Source organism: Rhamphochromis longiceps, linkage group LG12 (genome assembly GCF_057381845.1).
Source record: "Rhamphochromis longiceps isolate RC_006_pf linkage group LG12, R_longiceps_female_GT1.1, whole genome shotgun sequence".
Lineage (NCBI taxonomy): Eukaryota > Metazoa > Chordata > Actinopteri > Cichliformes > Cichlidae > Rhamphochromis > Rhamphochromis longiceps.
The window spans coordinates 43,607,383-43,630,506 of NC_140568.1; the positions used below are offsets into that span (position 1 = coordinate 43,607,383).

The window sequence follows — 23,124 nt, forward strand, 5'->3', positions numbered from 1 at the left end:
GTTGAGCCCACATTCATCTCATTCTCACAAGTGTTGATGGATGGAGGGAGACTTCTTAATAAGGCACTGAATGTACTGACTCCAGCAGCAACAAACATTTAACCTGCTCTGAGCCACACAGGTCACTTCAATAATAACCTCATGGCATTAGAAGCTACTTTCCATAAACTTTCCTACAGTTTCTCCGTAAGTGTGCCATAAACAGTGGTGTGCACTCTGCTCTGAATAGTGAAGTCTTCACTGTGTACATGCAAAATTTGAATTAAATTTGCATAAGTGGATGTTTGCTTGGTCGTCCATCATAAATCATTTCCTATAAATATTTTTATCACACAGCCAGTAAAACAAATGGGAAACACAGGAGCTACTGGTGTGAGCTAACACACACATACGTTATTATCTGGAGACTTAATACACCTCATTTGATATTAGTGTTATACAGATCATGCTGATAACAATTAAACAAGATGCTTTAATGCTTTTGGCTTAATGCTACAATCTGTTGATCTGCTGATTGTCTGAATGATGCTTTTATTCCCGAGTGTTCGTTAAAATAATTTCCACATAAGATACATTTACAAAAACTTACAGTATTGGTGTTAAAACCTGGATAGCATGAAAGTTTAAGCTGATAACAGTTTGATATAAACATGAGTTTATTAAGGCAGAATTGTTTGAATCGCTGCTTAATTCTGAGGAAATATTTTCAAAAAACAAAACAAAAAAGTTATAAATATGTTGAATCGCAAGTAAATGATTATTACCTGTGGAAGTTTATGCTGTCAGAATCTGCTGCCGTTTATGGATAACGGAAATGAAATAGAGAAAATGTTAAATGTTAGAAGCCTAATACCTGCAGACTCATTTGTATAGAAATGACCTGGCTGAGGCAGAAACATTCAACACTTATATTAAAATTCCTGTTTAGTATGGAAGTTTGTTTGTGCCACTGAAAACATGTTTTTTTTGCCAAAAAAATCTATATTCGGGCTAACATCACAATTTGACTTAATAATTAGAGATTTCGAGTTGTGTATTTTGAAAGTTTTACTCAGAGGGATACAAAGCTAAATGTTCAAGGACTGAATCCACACCTTATGTCTGCCTTAGTTAACAATTTCAACTTGTCCCTAGTTTTGTTTTTACACCGACAAAAACTGGCAAAGGTGATGACAATTGTTTCTCTATTTCCAAATTAAATATTCACCTTTTCCTGGAAAGTCAGGTCTGTGTGGAATGTTAATAAAACTCCTTTTACCCCATGGCTGGCCACCAGATTCTGCATAAATAGTCTGGAAACATTAACCAGTTTGTTCTGCCTTTCTTTTCTTAAATGTGCACAATTGAAACTTGGTGCTGATGGATTTCCTGCTCTCAGTAGCTTTATTGTCTCTGGAAACCATTTTGGTTATCAATGATTCTTTAGTCCAAAAGAATTTGGGAGGGATGCAAAGCTAAATGTTCAAGGATGCACTGAGTCCACACTCAATGTCTGCCTTATCGCTTCAAACCAGCTGTCGCCTGTCATCTCAAGGACAGGAGACCTCAGTTTTATCAGTGCTGCTGGGACCAGGTGGTTGACAGCACATGTTTTGGATACTGTGGTTTTGCAGCGTGGCCCACCTTGGATTTGGTCTGTGCTGCCACATCCCACAGATGCTCCTTTGGGATCTGGCAAAGATGGGTCAAGACTTGACCCTCAAGCTATTCCTGAGCAGACTGACCTGCTGGGCTATGTTGCTGATGTAGGACAGTGACAGTTTGAGTCACTCGAGCTATTGTCTTACTTTAACATTGCAAGTATTTGGTGTATTTAACTGTTACGTGGGTTGCAAACCAAGAAAAGACCTTAGTGAACAGTTTTCTGAACCACAGCAGATGATAAGATAAGAGTTTTGATTTAGAATGGGAGACTTTAGGCTTTAGACTTTAACAGTGGCTCAAACCAAGACACCACAAACAACTATTATTTTTATAACAGGGTAAGCTATAATTAATAATTTCATAGTGTGAGGAAGACTCAGGTAAAAAAGAACCTTCAGCAAAAATAACAAAAACCCTTTTTTTTCAGCCATGGCATGAAACTTACTTTCCATTTAGTCAAAGGAGCTTGCAAAGAAAAGCGTCTGGTGATGATAATGCTGATATTACAGCCAAGTAAGAAGGTCGACTCAGCCAATCTTGCAATATTTCTTCCAACAGATGGCGCTCTATAGCTGCAGAACTAAGCAGCTTCAGCAGGTGTCCTCTTTAGAAGCTGCAGCTATGCTGAACATTACCGGCATCTAATGAAAGCCAGGGCCGTGCAGAGATGTTTGAAGGGGCGGGGGGGTCAAAGCTAAAGTGATTTCATTATCCACAGTTAACAACCTTGCACTTAATCCATAATAAAGTAATGATAGAAATGTTATAAAATATTGCGTTTATAATTGTTTTTATACTTGAGTAATAACTTTAAAAAATCTATACACATAAAACACGCACAGACACATGCACATACAGTGACATTTTATAGTATATACTGTACGTACTATGGTCAAAAGTTTGCATGATGTTGCTGATCCAGAATCCTTCCCATAGGATTTATTCCTAGTGCTATAATAATAAAGTAATAAGGACAAAATAAATAAATAAATATAAAAGAATGCATTTATGAGGATCCAGTTTGTTTGACTATCCACTCTGTGCAAACCCTAAAAAAAAAAAAAAAAACTTGGGGCACCCATCAGGAAAGGGGCAGGTGCTCTGCTACCCCCCTCTGCAAGTGCCTGATGAAAGCATCCACAGATTGTTATGTGAGCCAAAAGTATGTCCAATAGTAATAAGTTAAACGTGATTTCAGAAAGTACAGATTACCAGATTTTGAAGTATTTACTAATTTCGGAGTATCTAATTGAATGATTTAAATCCAATGTCGCTCTTTTTGTGCGTGATTTTAGTTCGGACAGACTTTACTTCGAATATCCGCGTGCGTTCCAACATCGTGCCCGCGCGGTCAAACCGCGCAATGGTTCAGCTGGAGCAAAAACAAAGCTGGGGGAAAAACAGGACGGTGCAGCGGAGGGGCAGTTTGACCTCCCACCGGAGGAGTGGCGTTGAAGGAAGGATGGTCCAGGAGATAGAGGCTGCACGCTGAGCGCAGCTGCTGTCACAATGCCACATTCAAACTTACTCTAAGAAGTGGGAGCAGTACCTCTTATCTGCATGCCAGCGAAGGAGGGACAATAAGAACCAAAGACACAAAGCCAAAGATCAATAACACAGAGGTAAGTCCGCAGCTCCAGTTTCACTTTAGACAGCGGAACGTGTTCCGGCCTCGTGTACATGCGTAAAAAGACGCCTTGGTACGAAATCAGCTTTGTTTTCTTTTCATTTTTCTGCAGGTGTCTTCAGGAGCCGGTAGACTTTTTGTCAGGTCAAACATCAGCAGCCGCTCGCTCCTCTGATCCGCTCTACTCAGCAGGGAGATTTATCGCACGCTGAAGAGATGAGTGGCACCAAGAAGTAAGTGATCCCGTCAGACGCTTTTTCACAGCATAGTTAAGACATTTTATATATTAAGATTGATTCGAACACACGTGTGTGAAAAAAAGCTGCTGATACTTGTGAGCAATTACGATGTTTTGATTTAAAAAGTAAAAGCGTAAAAACAGGCGTTTAATTTGTTCTTTTAGTCTCTGCCTTTCAGATTCATTTAAAATAAGAAACCTGTCAGTCAATTTGAGCGTAGCTCCCATAATAAATATCACATGTCGAGGCAGGACAGTCGTCCATTAACAAAGGCCCAGCCCTTTAAGGTCAGTTTAGGTTTAAAGATGTGAAAGTGTAAGCTCTGACACACATGGATTCTGTCACCTAACGTGCAATTGTTTGGATGGTGAAGCTACTTTAAACACACCGCCTATATTTCTCTGATAAATATTAATCACAGAATATATTGGATATATTGATCTATCTTTGTATTTTAAAAACATTTGGAAGGTTTTTGAAATAACTGTAGAAACCCAGATCTTGGTGTGGCTTTATGATGGGGTTTTTCAAGGTTGCAATTAGAAACCCAATAAAGAACACAAAGAAGAAAGAAGAACACAGAGACGATAAAAGCAAAGCTTATTACAGTTAATCAATCTGATCAAAAATGAATCACAAAAAGTGTCTGAATATCTTTTGTTTGTTCCATCACAAAGATTGGAGCCATAATTTCAACATCCATCAGCACCTGCGTTTATTTAGACACCACACTTGAATCTTCAGGTGTGATAGCTGCCAAAAAACTATCCTTTTACTGCACAACCACCCTTTTGGCTTTCAGAGTGATGACTTTTACTTCGCCCTAGTTGTTATTAGTTGTTGTTAGGTGTTGTAGGGAGATTTTCCTTTACAAATCTGACCAGAGGTCAGAGATACTCGATACATGACCTGCATGCATTTTTTCATTTCTCACGTGAGCAGATGCCGTCAGCCACAACACAACGTGGATGCCTTTAGGCTGTTTGATGTTTCCATGGTTTGGAGACACAGACAGAGAGTGCACGCTACATGCAGGTTGTAGTGAAGACAGAGAGACTGATAAGTTATCTGTGAAGGGACAGATTGCACCAATGTAAGTGCAAAGTTACAGCCCTCTAGGTTCTGATTGCTTGTACAGTTTTAATAGGGTTGTTTCAAGGTTTAGTTACTAATCTTTAACATAATGCAAAGTGTCAATTATTGATTAATGAAACTTGCATAAGGGTTCATGTGATTTGCATTTTAGGTGCATTTATTCTCCATTTGTTCTAACTGGAGAGCTAGCATAGCATTATTTTAGCAGAACTTCCATTAAAAGCAAAGGTAATGGAAAGCTTTCTATGTTAGCAGCAGACTCGGAGCAGATCAGGTTCAAGGTCAAGTCCTGAACTTTTGTTGTATGAAAGAAGGAACATCTGTTGAAGTGCTGCCCAATAAAAGTTATGTAAAGGTGGACGAAGTGTATCGTCTTCTGCACTTTTTGGTAATATTGTTTTTCCCCCTTTTGGTCTCATAAGCCGCCACACATTCTTTTTACAAAGATGATTTCTTACTATAAACTTGACTGGAATCAGACTCTGCCTGTCACTTTTGGTTTAAATGAGTTCATTATGAACTATAAGTCACTCACTTGTTAAATACAATAAGACTCGTGTTTCTAAATAGCAAAGCATATGACAGAAGATGCAAAGAATGTACCTTTATGAACTCATGAGATCACATGACATGAGACTGGTCTTTAAGTCAACTTGGAAAAGTCTGAAAAGTTAAGACTGTACAGAAAAAAAACAACACATCCTTTCAGCAGAGGAATCAGTGAATGTTTGGATTGCTTGTTTTTCATTATGCACTTTAAATCTGTCAGATTATGTTTAACCCAGTACTAAAAGGTGAGGCTCAAAGGTTTTGGTTTCATATCATGCACACAAAATATGAAGCCAGATATCTATTAAACCTTTACCTCTTAAAACTCTAGAGTTAGGGTAGAAGCAGATACAAGACAGAGTTTTTAGTTTTTTATAACACGAGGTCGTTTCTTCTTCTCTTATGTTAAATTTAGTGCAGGCATGTGTGGGCGGTCAGCCGAGGCCGAATGGAGTTTTGCATGTTATGTCCTTGGTTGTTCCATAGGTGGCAATGAAGGAAGTGGGAACGGCAGCATTAGCAGGAAAACCAGTGAAGTGCAGAGATACAAAACCACAGCTTTAGCTGTGACTGAAACTTAGTGTTATTTTAAAGCTCTTAAGAAGTTGACTCAGGCACATCAAAACTCCAGTTTGTTCTTTAACCGGTAAAACCACAAACCAGGCTGCATGGGCATGGCAAAGGGCACCAATTAAGAAACAGTTTATGCTAAATTAAAGAAATATAGGAAGTTAAATCAACCAGTGTGCATGTGTAGTTAGTGCAGTCAGGAGCAAGCAAACGCTGAAGCAGTGTCTCAGGGAAGAGGGCACCACAGGAACTGAAGTCTGAGGGCTGCTGTGAGGCACAGGTGCACTGCGCCCAGGTGTGCTGGCGTATTGATTGAGAACAAATAACAACTTCTCTGCAATACCTGTGGCGAGACACACAGACAGGCAGAAAAGGATGGCGGGGCGAAGGAGCCCATCACACCAGCCTTTATCTGAATATTAGGTAATATCACCAAATCCTGGATAAGAGACTCTGTAACTCAGATCATTTGGTGGATTGTTGCAAACACACACTTCTTCCTGCCCTGGCTTTATAACTTTGCCTAACAAGAGAAAAAGTAAACATGTTATTTTATATGCATGATAATTACACAGCACAACACATTAATGAGTCTCCTGACAGTTCTGTAGCTGACCTTTACCCTCTGAGCCCTCTCATCCCCAAACTGTCAAACCTTCTGTGACCTAAACCCCTCAAAATGTTGAAAACGTCCTTAAAGGTGCTGTTGTTATTTATCTGATATTGCCTAAATACACAGAATAACCAAATGTAGATCATTAATATATTTCCTGTCTTGGGGGCTTCAACGTCCGTTACCTGAGGCTCTGCTGATCATTTTTTAAGATTACTGTTACAGAAAAAGGTGCTTTCATTTCCAATAGCTCAAAATGACGTCTACAGAGCGCCTGTTTTATGTACGCCTGTTTACAACACCTTAAACATTCGATCTGAAAGTATGCCCCGCTGAAACAATGCTGCTAACTTAAAGAAAATTAGCTTGTTAGTGTTTTCTCATCTTTTAGCGTGTTTGTTCTTTTGGTTAGAAACTGAGTAGAAATAGATTTCTCAAAGAACGCCTCATAATCTTTTCAAATGTCACTCTGACCTTTCGACAACGGAAGACAACATTTCGTTGATGTGCAGAAAAGGCAAGAAATCCTATTTGAAAAGCTGCAAGAAGAGATTTCAGACATTTTCTTTTTTCTTTATAATCAATTAATTAGTGGAAGAAACGGATGTTAAATGAATTCAATATTTTATTGCTTTGCAGGTAACAGTTAGGAGGCTTTTAAATTCTGCAGACAGATTGGAAAAAATTGGACTGTTTCTTTGCAAAACACATGAAACAGTCTGTGTCTGCATTAAAACCTCTAAAACGACTGGTGTTGTTTTCACAGCAGCAGCAGATGTTTTGTTTGAACTTGAAGCTTTTTAAGGGCTTAAAAAGATTCAGAATCTGACTGAACTGATGAGGAAAGATTTGTGTTTAAGGAAAGCATTATGTCATGCTTTTATCATCTGTTTCCATCCTGTTTATCATGCAAAGGCACCAATTCCCAACAATCACAACAAGATGTGTCACACAGTCTGTCCAATGTTAGACAGAAAGCTCCCACAGAGACTTTCCCTTTTGAGCAGCACAAACAACGGCAAAGAAAAGGCCAGTTATAACAGGAAGTGGCCTCCACCTGAAGCAGGTTAAGGGCGGGGCATCCAGAAACTTTTTATTAATTGACAGAATATTTAATTTTTACATGATTTTTACAGTGAACTGACAGTTCTATAGTAGGCAGTGCACTTTCTGGTATTTAATTGTTATCCAACTTTTTTGCTTTGGTATTGGACGGGGAGTCACCATCAAGAAAAACTGTAAAACTTGAAAATACAGGTTTAAAATTCATGTCCTCCTTCATGTTTTCCTAAGCCGCTCAGTGGCCCAGGTTGGAGTCTTTGGTGGGCCAATTCTGGCCCCTGCACCTGATGTTTGGCACAGGCTTTCTGTCACTTTTCAACTGAAAAAATCATTAAGTGAACCTTGAAGATCTTAGTGATGAAAAGCGAATTTTAATAGACTGTTAAAACGACCGAATTCTGCACCCCTACTTAATTTTATCAGTTCAAAAGTCTTCGATCGGTCGTGTTAACAGACAGAACGACATGCACACAAAAGAATTGTCCTGGAAAAAAAATACTCAGAAATCTTTTGATTAAAACAAACGACATCAAAGTTTTTACCAGGAAGAAAAGCACACTGTAGGACAAACGAGGGTGTGAGGACGCTTGTGAATTATGAGGAAGATCTGGAACTTATAACTGTGAATGTTTTTGTGTGTGTGTAAAAAAAAAACCCCCCAAAAAACAGAGATTTGAGCTTAAAGACAGCAAAGTTTTTATTTCTGCTGTTGCTCGTCTTGCATAACTGGCAGTACATACTGTAAAGATCAGTATAAAATCTAGAAGGCAAAACCTGTTGTTACCTTCAAGGCAAGTCAGCCTGTAGAGACATTTGAATCCTTTTTTATTGTCAATGTTTGTTGGGAAACAGTTCGGCCCATTTGAGGTAACGTTACGTTTGTGAGGTTCTTGGAGAGTGGCGGAGGCGCCGGTACGCCAGCCTCTTACGGGCTTGTGTGAGTGTGATGTCACTTAAGTAAAGCTGGTGTAATCCTGTAAGGGAGGATGAGTATACAGACATGTGATGGCCCACTTGTTTCTTGGGTGGAGGGTGATGGAGGGGGGGCTGGCAGGCATTACCAAACAGATGGAGAGGCTTTGTAATGTGGGGGTGTGTAACTGATTAGACACAACATTTATTGACGCTCCCTTTGATGGTTTTTCACCTTGATTCTGTTTCTAATCAAAGTCAAGTGAAGCCAAAGTCACATCCGGATTTTACCGGGTTTAAGTCTCGGTCAGTCGGACATTTTTTCGCGCATGTCCAGCGCGGACACTCTGGACATCGTACTCAATTAGAGGACTTCCTGTCCTCCCCTCACCCCCCTCTTCTAGATTAAATCCATTACACCACACTTACCGACTGCACACTTTGTCCTCCGGAAGGACGACGCGTGTTCTCTAAGTTAGGATAGTTTGCTTGCTGAAAATTACATCTCAAGGCGCTGTAACTCTGGAGCCTTTGATGGGTGGAGATGAGCGCCACCAGCAGCACCAGACTGAACCCCAGTCCGAACTTACTGCAAGTGAACGAGCCCAAGCGCTATGGCTCCACGCTGTCGCTGGAGGAAAAGTGTGAACAGTCTTTCTTCCTTTTTTACTACTACAGGATGGAGGATGAGGCGGTGCTGGACCGCGGGGCATCCTTACTCAAGCACCTTTGTGATGAAGAGGAAGTAGAAGGTAAGTTTTACCTGTTGCTCTTTAGTTCTTCTATGTAGCTGCCTAAAAAAAAAGAGAAATAAAATAGATTTTTCCCAGTTTTTAAAACTTCTGAGAGGTTCCTCAGGTTCTGAAGTAAAAAACAATCCCAATTTGCCTAGAAACAATAGTTAACCAAGAAAACAGAATTTTATATATATATGTATATAATTCTTTTTAAGAAGTCCCAAAACACAGGGAGGTCGTTTAGCCTTTTCAAAACTGCCAGTTTCTACTTCCTGCATGTACAACCTGATGCTCAGCTATTCAGCGAGCTGGCAGGAGAAAGATGTGGACCACAGAGCGCGTGACGCTGTGTTTACCTCACTAATCCTGACCTACAGGACAGCGGACAGGAACAGGAAAACCTTTCAGCATTGCCGTCTTTAACATGCGCCAGTTAACAGCTTTAAAACTTTAGAATGAGCTGCATTCTGCTCTCTGCGCTCATTTAGGATTACAGGCAGCTAAGGCCTTTTGTTTTTGTTACATTTTAGATTGTGTCTGTAACAGACGAACTGAAAAAATTTTTATACATGAAAGCTGATTTTAAATTCGAAATGAAGTAAATCTTAAATACTTTAAATCGAGGAACTTCAAAGTATGGCATGCGATCCACCTTGCTATTGTTTTGTGTTGCCCAGGGCCACTAATGAGACATTGGGGTATATTTACGTAATTTAAGTTCATGCCATGAACTAGCTGCACAAAGGAAGACCAATCTTCCCAACACTGACAAATACACCTGGAGTCAAGGAATGTAAGAGCCACCTAACCCGTGGTTAAAAAACTATAAACCTGTTCAATAATGAAAGCTGTCAACATTATAATAATAATAATAATAATAATAATAATAATAATAATAATAATAATAATAATAATAATAATAATAATAATAATAATAATGATGATGCAGGGCTCTAGAGTGCGACCAATTTGGTCGCAAATGAGACCAAATTTTTCAGTGGTGCGACTAAAAAAAATATTTGGTTGCACCAGTGCGACCAACTGTTCGGGTAACAAAAAACAAAAAAAAATCTCTGCAATTCTCCGTGTGGTCAACAACAGACACACATTATGCCCCTATCGTGGACTAAACCAATCAGAGATAGTCAGGGGCGGGACCTCTGTGATTGTCCGTGGTCCAGTTGAAAGTGCAGCGTGGATAGAGGGAGGTGAGTAGTTTGAATAAAGCGATATCGATTCATTAAATCCTGAATCGACTTTTAAATATAACTGTGTTTTGTCAGAAACGCCAGATTCTCAGATTAAAGCTCACAAAACTATTTCAACAACAACCAAACAGTAAATGAGAGCAGGTACACGGACTCCACACAAAGACGTAAACACAGACCCGACGCATCAGAATCAGCTTTGTCTTTCTCGGCTTTCTCACCCGACGGCCCGTAGACGGACACGCCATCGGAGCTCAGCGATTCTGATGCGTCGGGTCCGCTCTGTGTTTACGTCTTTTTGCAGGTTTTGTCTCTCTCCAACCAAAATTCACCGAGCCAGCAGCAAAAGAAGCAGCAAACTGCGCTTCACATGTGATCAATGTCGTCATGAATTCCCTCTGACTTTTGCTGCTTTGCTTCCACCACGATAAAAATCACACTTCATGCACAGCTCTCTCTCTCTCTCTCTCTCTCTGTACTTCAAGAACAGTTTCTCGTCTCAAATCTCTGTTTTCTGCATTATTCATTCTCTTATTACCCACCAGTCTACTGTTGTTTACAGCGCTGTCGGCCGCTTTTTATTTTATTTTATTTTTTTTCACTTAAATGACCTCGGACAAAAAAAGCCTCATTTCTGTTGTTCAATACTGAAGAAATTTAAACTTAAAATAAAATAGCTTTTATGCAAAATTACAGAATATTGCAGAATATTTTCTGCAATATTCAGAATATTTTTAGCCAGCTCTGACACGGTGCCATCAACCTCTGAATGCTGAAAAAACACCAGTGTATCCAGAAAACACATTATATGCTGCAATAAATGCCCAAGTGTCCCCTCTCCCCACTGCCTGTCAGCAGCATGCAACAGCAAACAGGCCGTCAGAGGAGCCGAGATGATGATTATGTTTAACATTTTCTACAATATTGACAAAGCACTTTAAGCACAAGTTTGTTAGTTAATAATTTAGAAATGAATATTGTCTGTATGGACTGCAACTTCCTCCCAAAAAATGTGCACATGTAAAACTGCGGTGTTAAGCGATGCTAACAAGTTAGGCGCACCGGTGCGCCCATGGCAAAAAGTTAGTGTAGAGCCCTGTAATGATGATAATAATAATCTCATGAGTTTTATGTATATTATCAATACACACAGAAGACTTTTCACTTGAAGCTGGAATTGGGAGCAATGTTATTAAAGTGAAGTGAAATTAGGAGTGAAACAAAATAGTGAAAGAAAAATGAAAAACAGCTTCAGCAGTGATTAAATGAAGGAGTGACCGACGGCCTGTCATGGCATCGAAATACATCGAGCGATTGTCCAAACATTTATGGACCTGACTGCATGAACAAGTCATTTTTGAGATCCAAAAGGTCAGTTTCTACATATCCCACTTATTGTACTCTTTGGGGACAGAAGCTCCGCCCACCTGCTATTCAAACCTTCTGTCTGTGAGTGGCATCCAATGAGAAGAAACCTGGCTCATTAAGGTGAGGAGCTCAAACAACCAAGACCCAGAATAAACAACAGAATAATCTACTTTAAAGATGCGTATTTGTTACTGTGAAATCAGTGCTGGAGTTTACACGTCAGTCTCGGATCTGATGGCTACGTTTTGTTTTCCCCCTCTGTGCTGCTCTCTCAGAGGAGCCAAACGGACATACAGCCGGACATATAGTCTCTCCTGCTGCTGAGTCAGCAAAAACAAATCTGTATTCTTTCTGACAAAGAAGCCCAACAATCAACAACACGTTTAAAGGCTGGAGTATTAGTATGCTGTCAGTGCTGTGTGGTGTGCTGCCACTCCCCCCACCACTGGTCTGGCAATGTCCCAGCAGTGCTGTTACTGGGGAAACTGGCTGTAGCCTTGCCTCTCCTCAGAAATCTGGCGAGCTAAACAAACCTCCTGGCAAACACAAGATTTCATTCACTTTGTGCTCATGGGCGACCCCAAAAGAAGTTCTTCTTCCACCCTCCAAAAAAGAACAGGAAGTTGTTTCACAAAGCCGCTCTGGCTCCCTGCAAATCTTCCCTTCCAGCTCCTTGACTTGACTATTTTTTTATTCCTTCGCCTTCATCGCTGTCCTCTCATTCAGCCGCCTCCTTTCTTGTTCTGCTTCGGCCTATGCAAGCGTCTCGTTTTTATCGCTCGTCTCTCAGCTGTAATGGCTCTGTGTTCTTTATTAGCGCCGTCTGTCTCTTTTAGCTACTGTTCAGCCATCTGTGTCTCAGCTTTTCTGTCATGTTGAGTCACAGCAACAGGAAAATCTCCACATTAGTCTCCAAATCCACCATTGATCCAGTTGTTTAATTACATAACTGTCATTTATTGACACTTTGAAGTTGCTCATCAAACACAGGTGTTTGAAATGTGTTTTAGTTTCCCTTGTACCTATTGCACTTGATGTATCCAGGTAGGCTGTGTTTCCACTACATTTTAATTTGACACTGAAGATGGAAGCTCACCTGAATTTAAAGCTTGTTTACGACTGCGTCAGGGTTCAAGCTATCTTCTCCTATGCCACCTGTGTTATGTTAAACTGAGCTACCTTGCTCTGCTACACAACTACCAGCATGCCGGCACAGAAATTCACCTAGAAGCAAGTCTTGCCACCCAGCATCATCCCTGCACCCCTGGGCAGTTATTTCATTTTAACAATTTTCAGTGGTCACCAGCCCAAAATACATGCACCGATTAAAAAGAGATTTAAAAAGTTTGATGACTTTGACTCCATCGCAGGGTTTCCCCCACAGCAGGTCTTATCCTGCTACGTTAGGCTGGAGAGACGCAGACTCGGGCAGCTAAGTGAGTTCCTGTTCAGATGCTGGCATCTCCTCTCCTTTCTTTTGTACATGTTCCATAAGAGAAACAAGCATAAAAACATAAATAAATAACAGATCAATAATTAAAAATAGATTTGAACCATTGTTAGCTCTGCCTCGGATTTGCACCCTGTCTAGAGTGTACCCCACCTTTCACCCTGTGGTACCTCTGCGAGGCTCCAGCCCCTGATACTGATAAAGAAGAGAATTGATGGATGGACATGAACTGTAAGGAGGCAGGGGAAGGGCTGATTTTGTGCACAAAGGATGCAAAAGCTGGAAAAAAAATCTCCAGAAGACTGGAAAGAAGTAACAGCTGTTTTTGCCCGTCTGAAACTAAGGAACAGATCAATAATGATCTGCTGCTACAGTAACTTAAACGTGTTAGTGTAACCAAGGCTGCTGGAAGATTTCCCATGATGCACTGAATTCTTCTCTACTCCCTCTTTTCACTCCTGATGCATTTATGTGCCATTACTGCAGGGATGCCATTAACCTTTGTCTTCACTCTCCTGTAGTTTGTGTTGGTCCCTGTCTCTCTGTGTCCCTCTTGTCTCAGTTCTCTTTCCTCCGACCAGTCGTAGTCGATGGCTGTCCCTCCTTGAACATGATTCTCTTAAAAGTCTACTAATTTTAAAATGATGGTCTTCCTCCCCACTGCTGCTGTTCAAACAAGATAAACAAGATACAAAGAGGTATCAACCAAACCACCAGTTTAATAGTTACTTTAGTTTAGCAGTAATTAAATCTAACAACTAACTAAATGCATAACACAAGAATCCAAGGAAGTAAAAACTATATTTAAAGTAAATGACACCAGTCGTCCCTCTATCATATAGCAGGCTTTCTCATTTCTCAACCTGTACTTCCTGTATTTAATAGTTCTGCTTTCAAAGACCCCAAGCACCACGCACAAAACCTTAGGGTGGGCAAAACTTTAGGGTGTCACGAGAGTTTACATTTAGCTGAAGGCTCGTTTCTTAGAGTACATGAATTCTGTTTGGATGTTTCCCCTCCTTGGCACAGGATCCCAGAGTTGTAGATTAATCTTGTGTTTGCATGTTATCATGTCAACATGGGAGTTGTGCCATCTTTGCTGAACCAAAAGCACAGAGGGCAGGAGGTCAGGTGTGGGTGATGGTGGCTCGGTCTCCAGTTTTGTCTTCCTCTGTCTCCGTTTTTATTTCTGTCATGCTTTTTATTCACCACCTCCCACACTGACTTCAGATATGTGGTCTGATTAAGCACATCAAGTTTTTGAGATACCCAGCATTGACGTTTTTAAATATTAATATAACAACACTCCGTGTGGAATTTTAACCAACCATCCATTCTCTTCCACTTATGCTTGTCAGGGTCACGAGGCTGCTGGAGCCTATCCCAGCTGCATTAGGGCAAGAGCCAGGATCACCCTTGACAGGTTGCCAGTGTGCCGCAGGGCTCGCATAGAGACAGACAACCATTCGCATTCACATTCACACCTGTGGGTAATTTAGTTACCAATTAACCTGTCCCCACCAACTGCATGTTTTGGACTGTGGGAGGAAGCCAGAGTTTAGTTCTGAGAACAAAACAGAAGACCAGAGATGTGTTGAAGCATATTTCTGTCATTTTAGATGAAAAAAAAAAAAAAGAGTTTTAAACAAACCACATCCAGCCGACCCGACGGGCCAAGGAAAGAGCTCAAGCTCTCCTAAAAGTGACGGAGGTAAACGTTGGGGGGCAGCTGTAGATCAGCCCCTGGCTCAGTGTAATATTTGCTCTTCACTCTGTTTGGACGTCATCTGAAAAATGTAATAAATGATCACAGACAGAGGAGCACAACGCCCGACCACCTAAAATAGTCCCCTTGGTTTACAGAAGCCTTCACAGTTGTTGACTTTCTCCGTCCCTGCATCAGCTCGGTGTTGTGAACTGTTGGTGTCACTGAATTTAGATGAATCCCTAAAAATAAAACACAAGGCGTTGTGGTACGAGTGAATAATGAACACTGTTGTGCTTCTAAGAGGTCATTGTTTGTTCTGCTGAGGGGTTCAGCCATTTCCTGGTTGGGTCATGTGCAGTGCTTGGCTCAGCTTCGCCCGACCTGCTCCAAAGGAGACATTTGACACCGATCGCACAGAGCTTTTTGTTCCTGGAGCCCGTTTGATGTTTGCTCTGTGATGTTGCTTTTATTGGGTTTATTGGTGAAAATAATAGATTATATAAAACAGATTGTATTAGCTTAAGTTAAAGGTTTGCAGGTATGAGAGAAGATGATGAGAATTATTCTTATTATTCACATTTTTACTAATTTACTACAAAGAATAAACATCTGAAATGAAAAACAAAAAGTTTTTTGTAAAGTTTTGGTAAACTGGCGTTCATGATTATTTGCTAAGTATTAGTGGCGTTAAACACCAACTAATCTGTTGAAACTGCAAGAAATGAAGCGTGCAGAACTAAATTATTACTCTGTTATCACTAAAGTAGCTTCAGGGGCACTTCCGATGTTTGATGCTATGAAAGAAAGTGTGTCAGGATCAGATTCAAAATTAATAAACTAATTTTATGATCATTTAACTGACAATGTAACACTCAGGTACGTGTGGCTTCAATTCTCACATACCCGCATTAGTAATAAGTTTAAGTTTAGTAACTTATGTAAAAGTTTCTCGCCTTATTCTGCACACGTGTGGATGTACAGCGAAGCCTGCTGGCATGAACCTCACATCCATGCAAATAATATGTTATTAGCATGCAGTATGGTCTGCTTGTCAGCCTGTATACGAGGGATGTAGCCATGCAGTCGGTGGTGGCTTCACTGCAGAGTGTGACTTGATGGCATACTGCTGCCACTGTTACGCTGCTCTGGTGCCATCGCTCTGCTCTGATCCATGTGAGAAAGCTCGAACTGAGGTGAGAAGTGGTCAAGATCAGATCGAGTCCACAGGTTCCTCGTTCCTCGTCGTTCTTATTGTAGTGATTAAAAACCAGGCTTGGGAAAAATGCTAGAATGCTAAAATGCTATGGTGTGTTGTTAGGGATAAGAGAAATATTTTTAATGTGTATCTGCTCATTATATTGTTTTATGTACTTTAATAAAGGCTTGTAGAGCAAGGCCGCTTTTGACTCCCAAACTAAGTGCTCAGCCAGACTGAAAAACAGGAAGTTTTAGTGCACAGCCATATTAATAGATAAGACACTGAAATGAGGAACTTGCCATATAAGCAATGTTTGAGACTGTGTGATGTGTAAAGTACCAAAATCACACCTATATGAAGCACAGTTTATGATTCTAATGTTAGAGAGCTCTTGCAACTGGCGTTTGAGCTGTGCAGGGGTCTCTCTCTTCCGGAAGATGATTGAATAAAAGAAATGTCAATATTTTAACACACTATGAGTCGGTTTTCTCCGTTCTGTCATGGGGACAAAAGCATCGGGTTTAATAGTGTTTAGGAAACAGGAAAATATATAAGAAGTTGATCAGAGATGAAGAATTATGGTTAATAAGTTTTCTGTCAGTGATGTTTGATAGTTTAAAATTGTATTATCTAAAGGTCAGAGGCACATCTGCTCCACTGTTAGGCTATGTGTCCTGAACTTCAGCACTTTTGGGTGCCAATATTTGCTTTATTTATCTCAACATTGCATAAAAATTGTATGAACTTCAAAGTCCTACCTTTAAATCTTGTTTGTATTCTAAGATCTACTCTGCACTTCTGAGAAATATGCCCCCGACATATAATATAAATGAAAAAGATGACTATAAATGTCAATATATAAAACTAAAACTGAGCATTGTTAAATAACAGCTGACATGAAGCGAACAAATCCCCTCAGGAAAGCCACCGAACCACACCTGAATTACAAAAATAAAAACCTAAAATTGAATAACTGGTTTTCACTAACCAATAAAAATGGTGGGATGCTTTAACTTTTATCAGCTCCTGAAATGAGGTGTTTGAAAAGCACTGCTTTAACATCTGTGTATGTAGTGCAGACAGTGCATCTGGTTTATTTTAATGCTTTATAACAATGTAACTATTTTCCTCATTTAAATGATTATAACGTGTTGAGCTGAGGGCTGTATTCACAGGGTGACTATGAGCGCACAAGCCTTCATAGATATTCTGGCCTTGTTGTCATTTCTGGAAAGCTCGGACGTTTGTCTTTGCGGTATCATGGCGCTGTGAATTTGTCAGGATGTTGCGTGTCAGAGTTCATCTTCCTTTCTGCTTTATTTACAGGTCACCACACCATTTACATCGGCGTGCACGTGCCCAAGAGCTATCGACGTCGGAGGCGTCACCGCCGGAAAACCGGCCACAAGGACAGAAAGGAGAAGTTGATGGAGAATGTCTTTGACAAGTCGGAGACAGAAAACAACGACGAGGCCAGCAACAGCATCCTCAAACCTCTCAGTAAGTTCTGATGGACTCGGTGTCAGGCCTGATTAGAGTTCACGTCTGTCTTTGCTGAAGGCTGCTCTCTTTTCCAGAGAAAAACGCTTCTGTGACTCTGCGTGACCTGAGCAAAGTTGCTGAGTCCACTTAGTGGCCAGAAATAGCTTTGTATGTCCTGCTAAGTGACAAGTCTGCCTCGACAGAGGACAGTGAATTTCTTAGGAAGTCGTGGTTGTGAAGACGCGAATGCAGTAGTGCTGAATCGTCCCGTGGCTTTGTCATAATTTTAGACAGGAATATGTCTGTTTTGGGTATACGGTAGCATGTATGTTGTATGTGCTGGTGTTTGTTTTTTGGTTGCCTTAACCTTCTTAGGAGTGTAAAGTGCAAAACGCCCTCAGGCTGCTGAGATCAGTGGATGCTCAGACAACCAGCTCTGGCCAGTTGTGAGGAAACCAATAGAAGAGGCGGGTTATACTGGGTGACATAAGTATAAGCAAAGCTCTTAATGGTATCAGCATTTTTCTCGGTCATTGCCGTGTTCAAGTTAAAGTTTCAGGTCAAGTAAGACTAAAATCCTTCTGGCACCAGAAACCTTTAGTGATGTATTCAGTCACAAAGAGAAAAGCTCACGACTTAGTCAAGTGAACAAACTGAAAGGAAGCTCAGTGTTTTCGTCGAACTGCATGAACAGTTTGGTGAAGATGGGACTCTCCTGGCAGTTTTTGGAGAAACAGAGCATCATAACGCTGATGAGTCCTCGTGAAAACAGCTTAAGATGTTCTTGTGTTCTGCCAAGTCGTATAATGAGGCAGACCGCTGTCATTTCCAGAGAATGATGCAATTTTACACATGCCTGCATGTGCGTGATGTGACAAGAGGACTAAAGTGTGCCAAAACTGGATTTCACAGTGTGCCCACATCACTCCATGAGAGGGATTTTCATAAATCCAATCACAGAATAGATTACAGCCGGCCCATCTGGTTGGTGCTGGTCACTGTCCACATGCATGTTTAGCAAAAACTGTGTTTTTTTTGGTTTCTGGGATATTTTTTAAATTACAGTTAGGAGTATTGAACAGCATGGGGCTGAAGTCAACTGTAACTGGCTTTTATAGTGTATGAATTCATTTTTTTGGTATGTTTGTTTAGTAAGAGCTTTGTGTTTTTATTTGTTTATTGCAAGTAGAGGATGTGTCATGTATTAAAGTCTATGATTATTCATCATCAGTGATAGCTCACCAATCAGTAATACATGTTTCATATGGTAAATGGTCTGTATTTGTACAGCGCTTTACTAGTCCCTAAGGACCCCAAAGTGCTTTACACAACCAGTCATCCACCCATTCACACACTGGTGATGGCAGCTACATTGTAGCCACAGCCACCCTGGGGCGCACTGACAGAGGCGAGGCTGCCGGACACTGGCGCCACCGGGCCCTCTGACCACCACCAGTAGGCAACGGGTGAAGTGTCTCGCCCAAGGACACAACGACCGAGACTGTCCAAGCCGGGGCTCGAACCGGCAACCTTCCGATTACAAGGCGAACTCCCAACTCTTGAGCCACGATCGCCCTCGTATAAGTTCTAATTCGTGAAAGGGAAGGCTGTGTTTTTGTTCCTAAAACTCTCTGGTGCTGTCGGCGCCTCGATGGGGGAACAGATGAAACCTTACGCACTCTGATTTGTTGATTTGACCACTAATAAAATGTCCGTTTTATTAGCGGTCAACACTGTTTGCTGTGTGGAACACCACAAACGCAGAGCATACGGTACAGTTGGTGTTGTTGTACAATCGGCTGTTCTTATGTTTTATTGTACGTAAACAGACTTTTGCACATTGTGTTGATGTGCTCCATTTACTACTACACGCGAAAAGTCTCTCTTTTTAAAGTTATGAGCTGATTACTTCATAGATGAGTGCCAATTGTAACGTCAAGCTTAGCTGCATATATGAGTAACTTTCAGATTTCATTGTCGTCATAGTGAAATAACATGAAATATTCTCTGATCGATAGACTACAGGTAGGGGTGGGCGGTATAAATGGTATACGGTCGAAGCGATATGAATTTGGCCAACTGTAGAGATTTTGACTATACCGCTCTACCGCGATAGCGCATGTTGATGATGTCATCAAGCTGCACCTGTTTTGGTTGAAAGCATTGCCACTGTCACTACCCGATCTGTACCGAAAACCCGATCGGTACCACGCATGTGCAAATCTTACCTCACTTCCTCTCTTTGCCAACACTGCGACATTTAATGTATTGGAATGACACGGTCAGCGCCCAGTTAGCTGCTAGCATTTCTCGACAGCTCTGCCTCCTTTTCGACTGCCCGGGACATTTAAATAATGGATACCTCGTATACAAACAAATTCAGGCTTTTCTCCTCAACAGAGAGTGTCCCCCGATTGAACAACGACGCTGTAAAATAAGAAGAATGGCGCCTAATTACAGACTTAAACTTAATAGTACAGACTTAGTAATGTGCCACGTGAAGATTCATCAGCCAGATTAAGTGTTTACTGATGACTGACAGTGATAGCGGACATCATCATCATTATTCCAATCAATCCTCTCCACACAGAAAAGCTTAAACACACTCGACTATCACTAAATCAAATTTAACACGCACACACAAACACGATTTGTAATGACGCAAATTGATACGATTGATGCATCTACTTAAAATCTTGTACGAGTTCGAATCTTAGTGATCGCAAGGTTAGAGGTCAAAGGTCAAGTTTTCTGAAAATCTTGTGAATGCGATAACTTGAGAGGTTGGAGATGTAGGAATTTGAAATTCATACTGTATCACCGGCCATCGGCAATATTTTTTAATTGATAAAATAACACAAATTACAGGTAATTTTAAACAAAAGGGCAGAGACGGGACAAAAAAAATTAATTACCTTGAGGGTTGATTTCATTCGACATATAGATTAACTACATTCACCGTCAAGCTTATGATCAGTTCTCCTGCAGTCATTTCAGTTTTTTTTATATACTGTCAAATCACAGCAACAGTTGTTTCAAGGTGCTTTATGAAGTAAAGACTCTGCAATAATACAGAGAAAACCCCCAAATCAAACAACATCTTGGAGCAACCACTTGGTGACAACGGGAAGGAAAAACTCCTTTTTAACAGGAAGAAACCTCCGGCAGAACCAGGCTCAGGTGGGAAAACCGCCTGCTGTGACCAGTAGAGGGTGAGGAGAGGGAGACGGGACAAAGACACTATGCTAAAGAGACCCTAATTTTAAAAAAGAAGACTTTATTAAATTCTTTCCATAAATGAATCCCCATCACCTCATGACATCCACAACATGGGTCCTCCCAAGTGTCATCCTCTACAATTGTAAAACTCAAATCTGCAGGCATTCAAAAACTGACAGGCATGCAGTAATGTCATGCTGTTATTCACTCCATGTTTGTCTCTGTGGAAAACATGGCCACCCCCAGGGGAGGGCCGTGTTCTTTCTGAACTCAAATCCTCTTGTTTGGTCAGATGGACACTGCAGGGACTGCAAGTGCGTCCTCCCGGCTACGTGCATGTCCACTGCACAGCTTTCTGACCCTGCTCATTTTGATGAGTTTTGGTTTTTCCTTTTAAATCCTAACCTTTTACTCATCTTTTTCTGCTCTGGGGTCAAATGCTCTTTCAAAGTGGATTATAGGGATTACTTAGAAACTTAGCTTGCACACAGATAATAGCTTTAGTTTCTCAAAGTCACCGAGAGCAAGCTGTGATTGCTATAATTGTTTTTTGTATACGGATTCCTAAATGGAAAGAATGGAAACCTTTATGAGCTTTTCCTGTTTGATAAATGCAAAGATTTAGAGAGCAAAGTTTTCTTCTTATTCCTGAAAAGCATAAATGTGTGGCATGTATGCTATCCCAAAAACATTTCTAGGTAACAAGTTAACAAAAAAACTATGTTTACACCACAGGATGGTCTGTGGTACTTTAGGATTACCTTAATCCTAAACATATTCCAGCTGTTTGCTTACCTGGTCAACACACAAGAATGATTTTTAAAAAGAAACACTATACAGAACACTTCACTGTACTTTTCTGTGTGTTCACTGTAAAGCCTGAATGATTAAAGTGCTGCAAAAGTATGTTGAAAACTATAGATAGAAACATATCACACTATCATTTTATCTACTTTAGTTATTCTTCTACACTTTTTGACACAAACTACTGAGACATGCATGAGGACATGCAGAGGTTTGGTGTGACAGAGGAGGATGCTGGGGATCAGGTGAGAGGGAGGCAAATTCCCTAAAGGGAGCAAAAGTGCCATTAAACTATCGTGACATAGTAATTTTTCAGGGATCAATGCCATAAACGGCCACTGACGAGCTGAATATTCGAGGGCTTATTTGGATGCTTTTGGTATAATTTTGTTAGAGAACTTGTCTAATGAAGTGAGACAGAGCAGCGAGTACCAACTCATTTATTTTACTTGCAAGGAAGCAAAAGCATTTAAAAAAAAAAAAAAAAAAAAAAAAAAAAAAGGAAGCAAAAGCATAATCTATGTAAATGCTCGCCCACACAATCCCACGAGTTTCATTTATACACTTCTTTGAACGTTATCCTGGTAACAGATATGTGTGCGACACTCTTGCAGAGAAACAGTTCAGTTACACAGTGAACTCGGACATCTGGATAACAGATAGCAGAGGAGCCACAACAAGGCCTGAGACAAGGACAGAGAAAGATTCCTTCAGCTTGCAGTAAAGAGTGTTGCATGGCTTTAATAATTTTTCCATCAGATATCTAATATTAATAACAATAACCTCATTATTATCTCATTTTAGCTGTCTTAGTCATTATCTCAGCACTTTTTGCCTAGTTCACTTATAGTGATTAGCTTAGCTATAAGTTAGCAAGCTACTGAAGCTAGCTAAAACATGCACACATGGAGTCACTGGACTTTTTTTTAATGATCCACATTTAACGCAAGCTGCAGTGTTTCAAAAATGTTTGTTTGAAGTATCGTAACCTAACAGTGTTACTGATGGGCCTGCAGGTTTTTAACTGTTTTTGCTGATGCTTGCTTCTCATTGCTGGAATCTGGTTTAATAACTTGTAAAATTATTTAAACACATTTTGTTGTAGTGTGCAGCCTACTTTAAATCTTCCTTTAAATGCACAGGCTCTACTTCATTGCATAGCAGATTGATATCAGCTGCTTCTCTGCCACTCATTTCAGTTTCCTCCACTGTGGCAGCTGCAGCTGGAGCTGCAGGCATCGTTCTCCTCTTACAACCACCCAACACCCAGGCACTCCACATTTCACTCTTACAGACCTATTCTGTTTTTCACCCACAAATTTAAAAGTGATGTGAACATCCAAAGTAAAGAGTAGACAGGAAAATGGGGAAGAGAGCAGCAGCAAAGGATCGCAGGTCAGAGTCCAACCCAGGCCGCTGCATTTCAGCCGTAAGGCTGAATCAACCAGTGAGCTAAACTGACAGCCGTATGGTTAAACAGGTCTCTATTTGAAAAAGTAACAAACAATCTGTTTAGTAATGCGTCTCAGCACCGCCTTCTTATATCAGTTAAACATGACAACAAAGTGGAGCGCGCTCCCAGCTGAGCTGTTGTACGCAGGAGTGAAGGTCCTGCACGAAATCGAGCTTTCTAACTAAG

The 23,124-nt window shown here is 40.6% G+C and overlaps 1 protein-coding gene across 5 annotated transcripts in view; it reads left to right on the top strand.

Moving 5' to 3' along the window:
* The first annotated feature begins 3,110 nt into the window (after positions 1-3,110).
* The window catches only part of slc4a4a (solute carrier family 4 member 4a), a 70,488-nt gene continuing 50,474 nt past the window's right edge, over positions 3,111-23,124 (top strand). For 2 of the 5 annotated variants that reach the window (XM_085426482.1, XM_085426483.1), the window contains exons 1-4: positions 3,111-3,266; positions 3,384-3,504; positions 8,990-9,063; positions 17,307-17,480. In XM_085426482.1, the coding sequence (XP_085282608.1) occupies positions 3,488-3,504; positions 8,990-9,063; positions 17,307-17,480 (265 nt within the window). In that variant the 5' untranslated portion in view covers positions 3,111-3,266; positions 3,384-3,487. Of the gene's footprint in view, positions 3,267-3,383; positions 3,505-8,855; positions 9,064-17,306; positions 17,481-23,124 lie in introns of those variants that run through there. The other 3 variants (XM_085426481.1, XM_085426491.1, XM_085426484.1) reach the window with 2 other exon arrangements.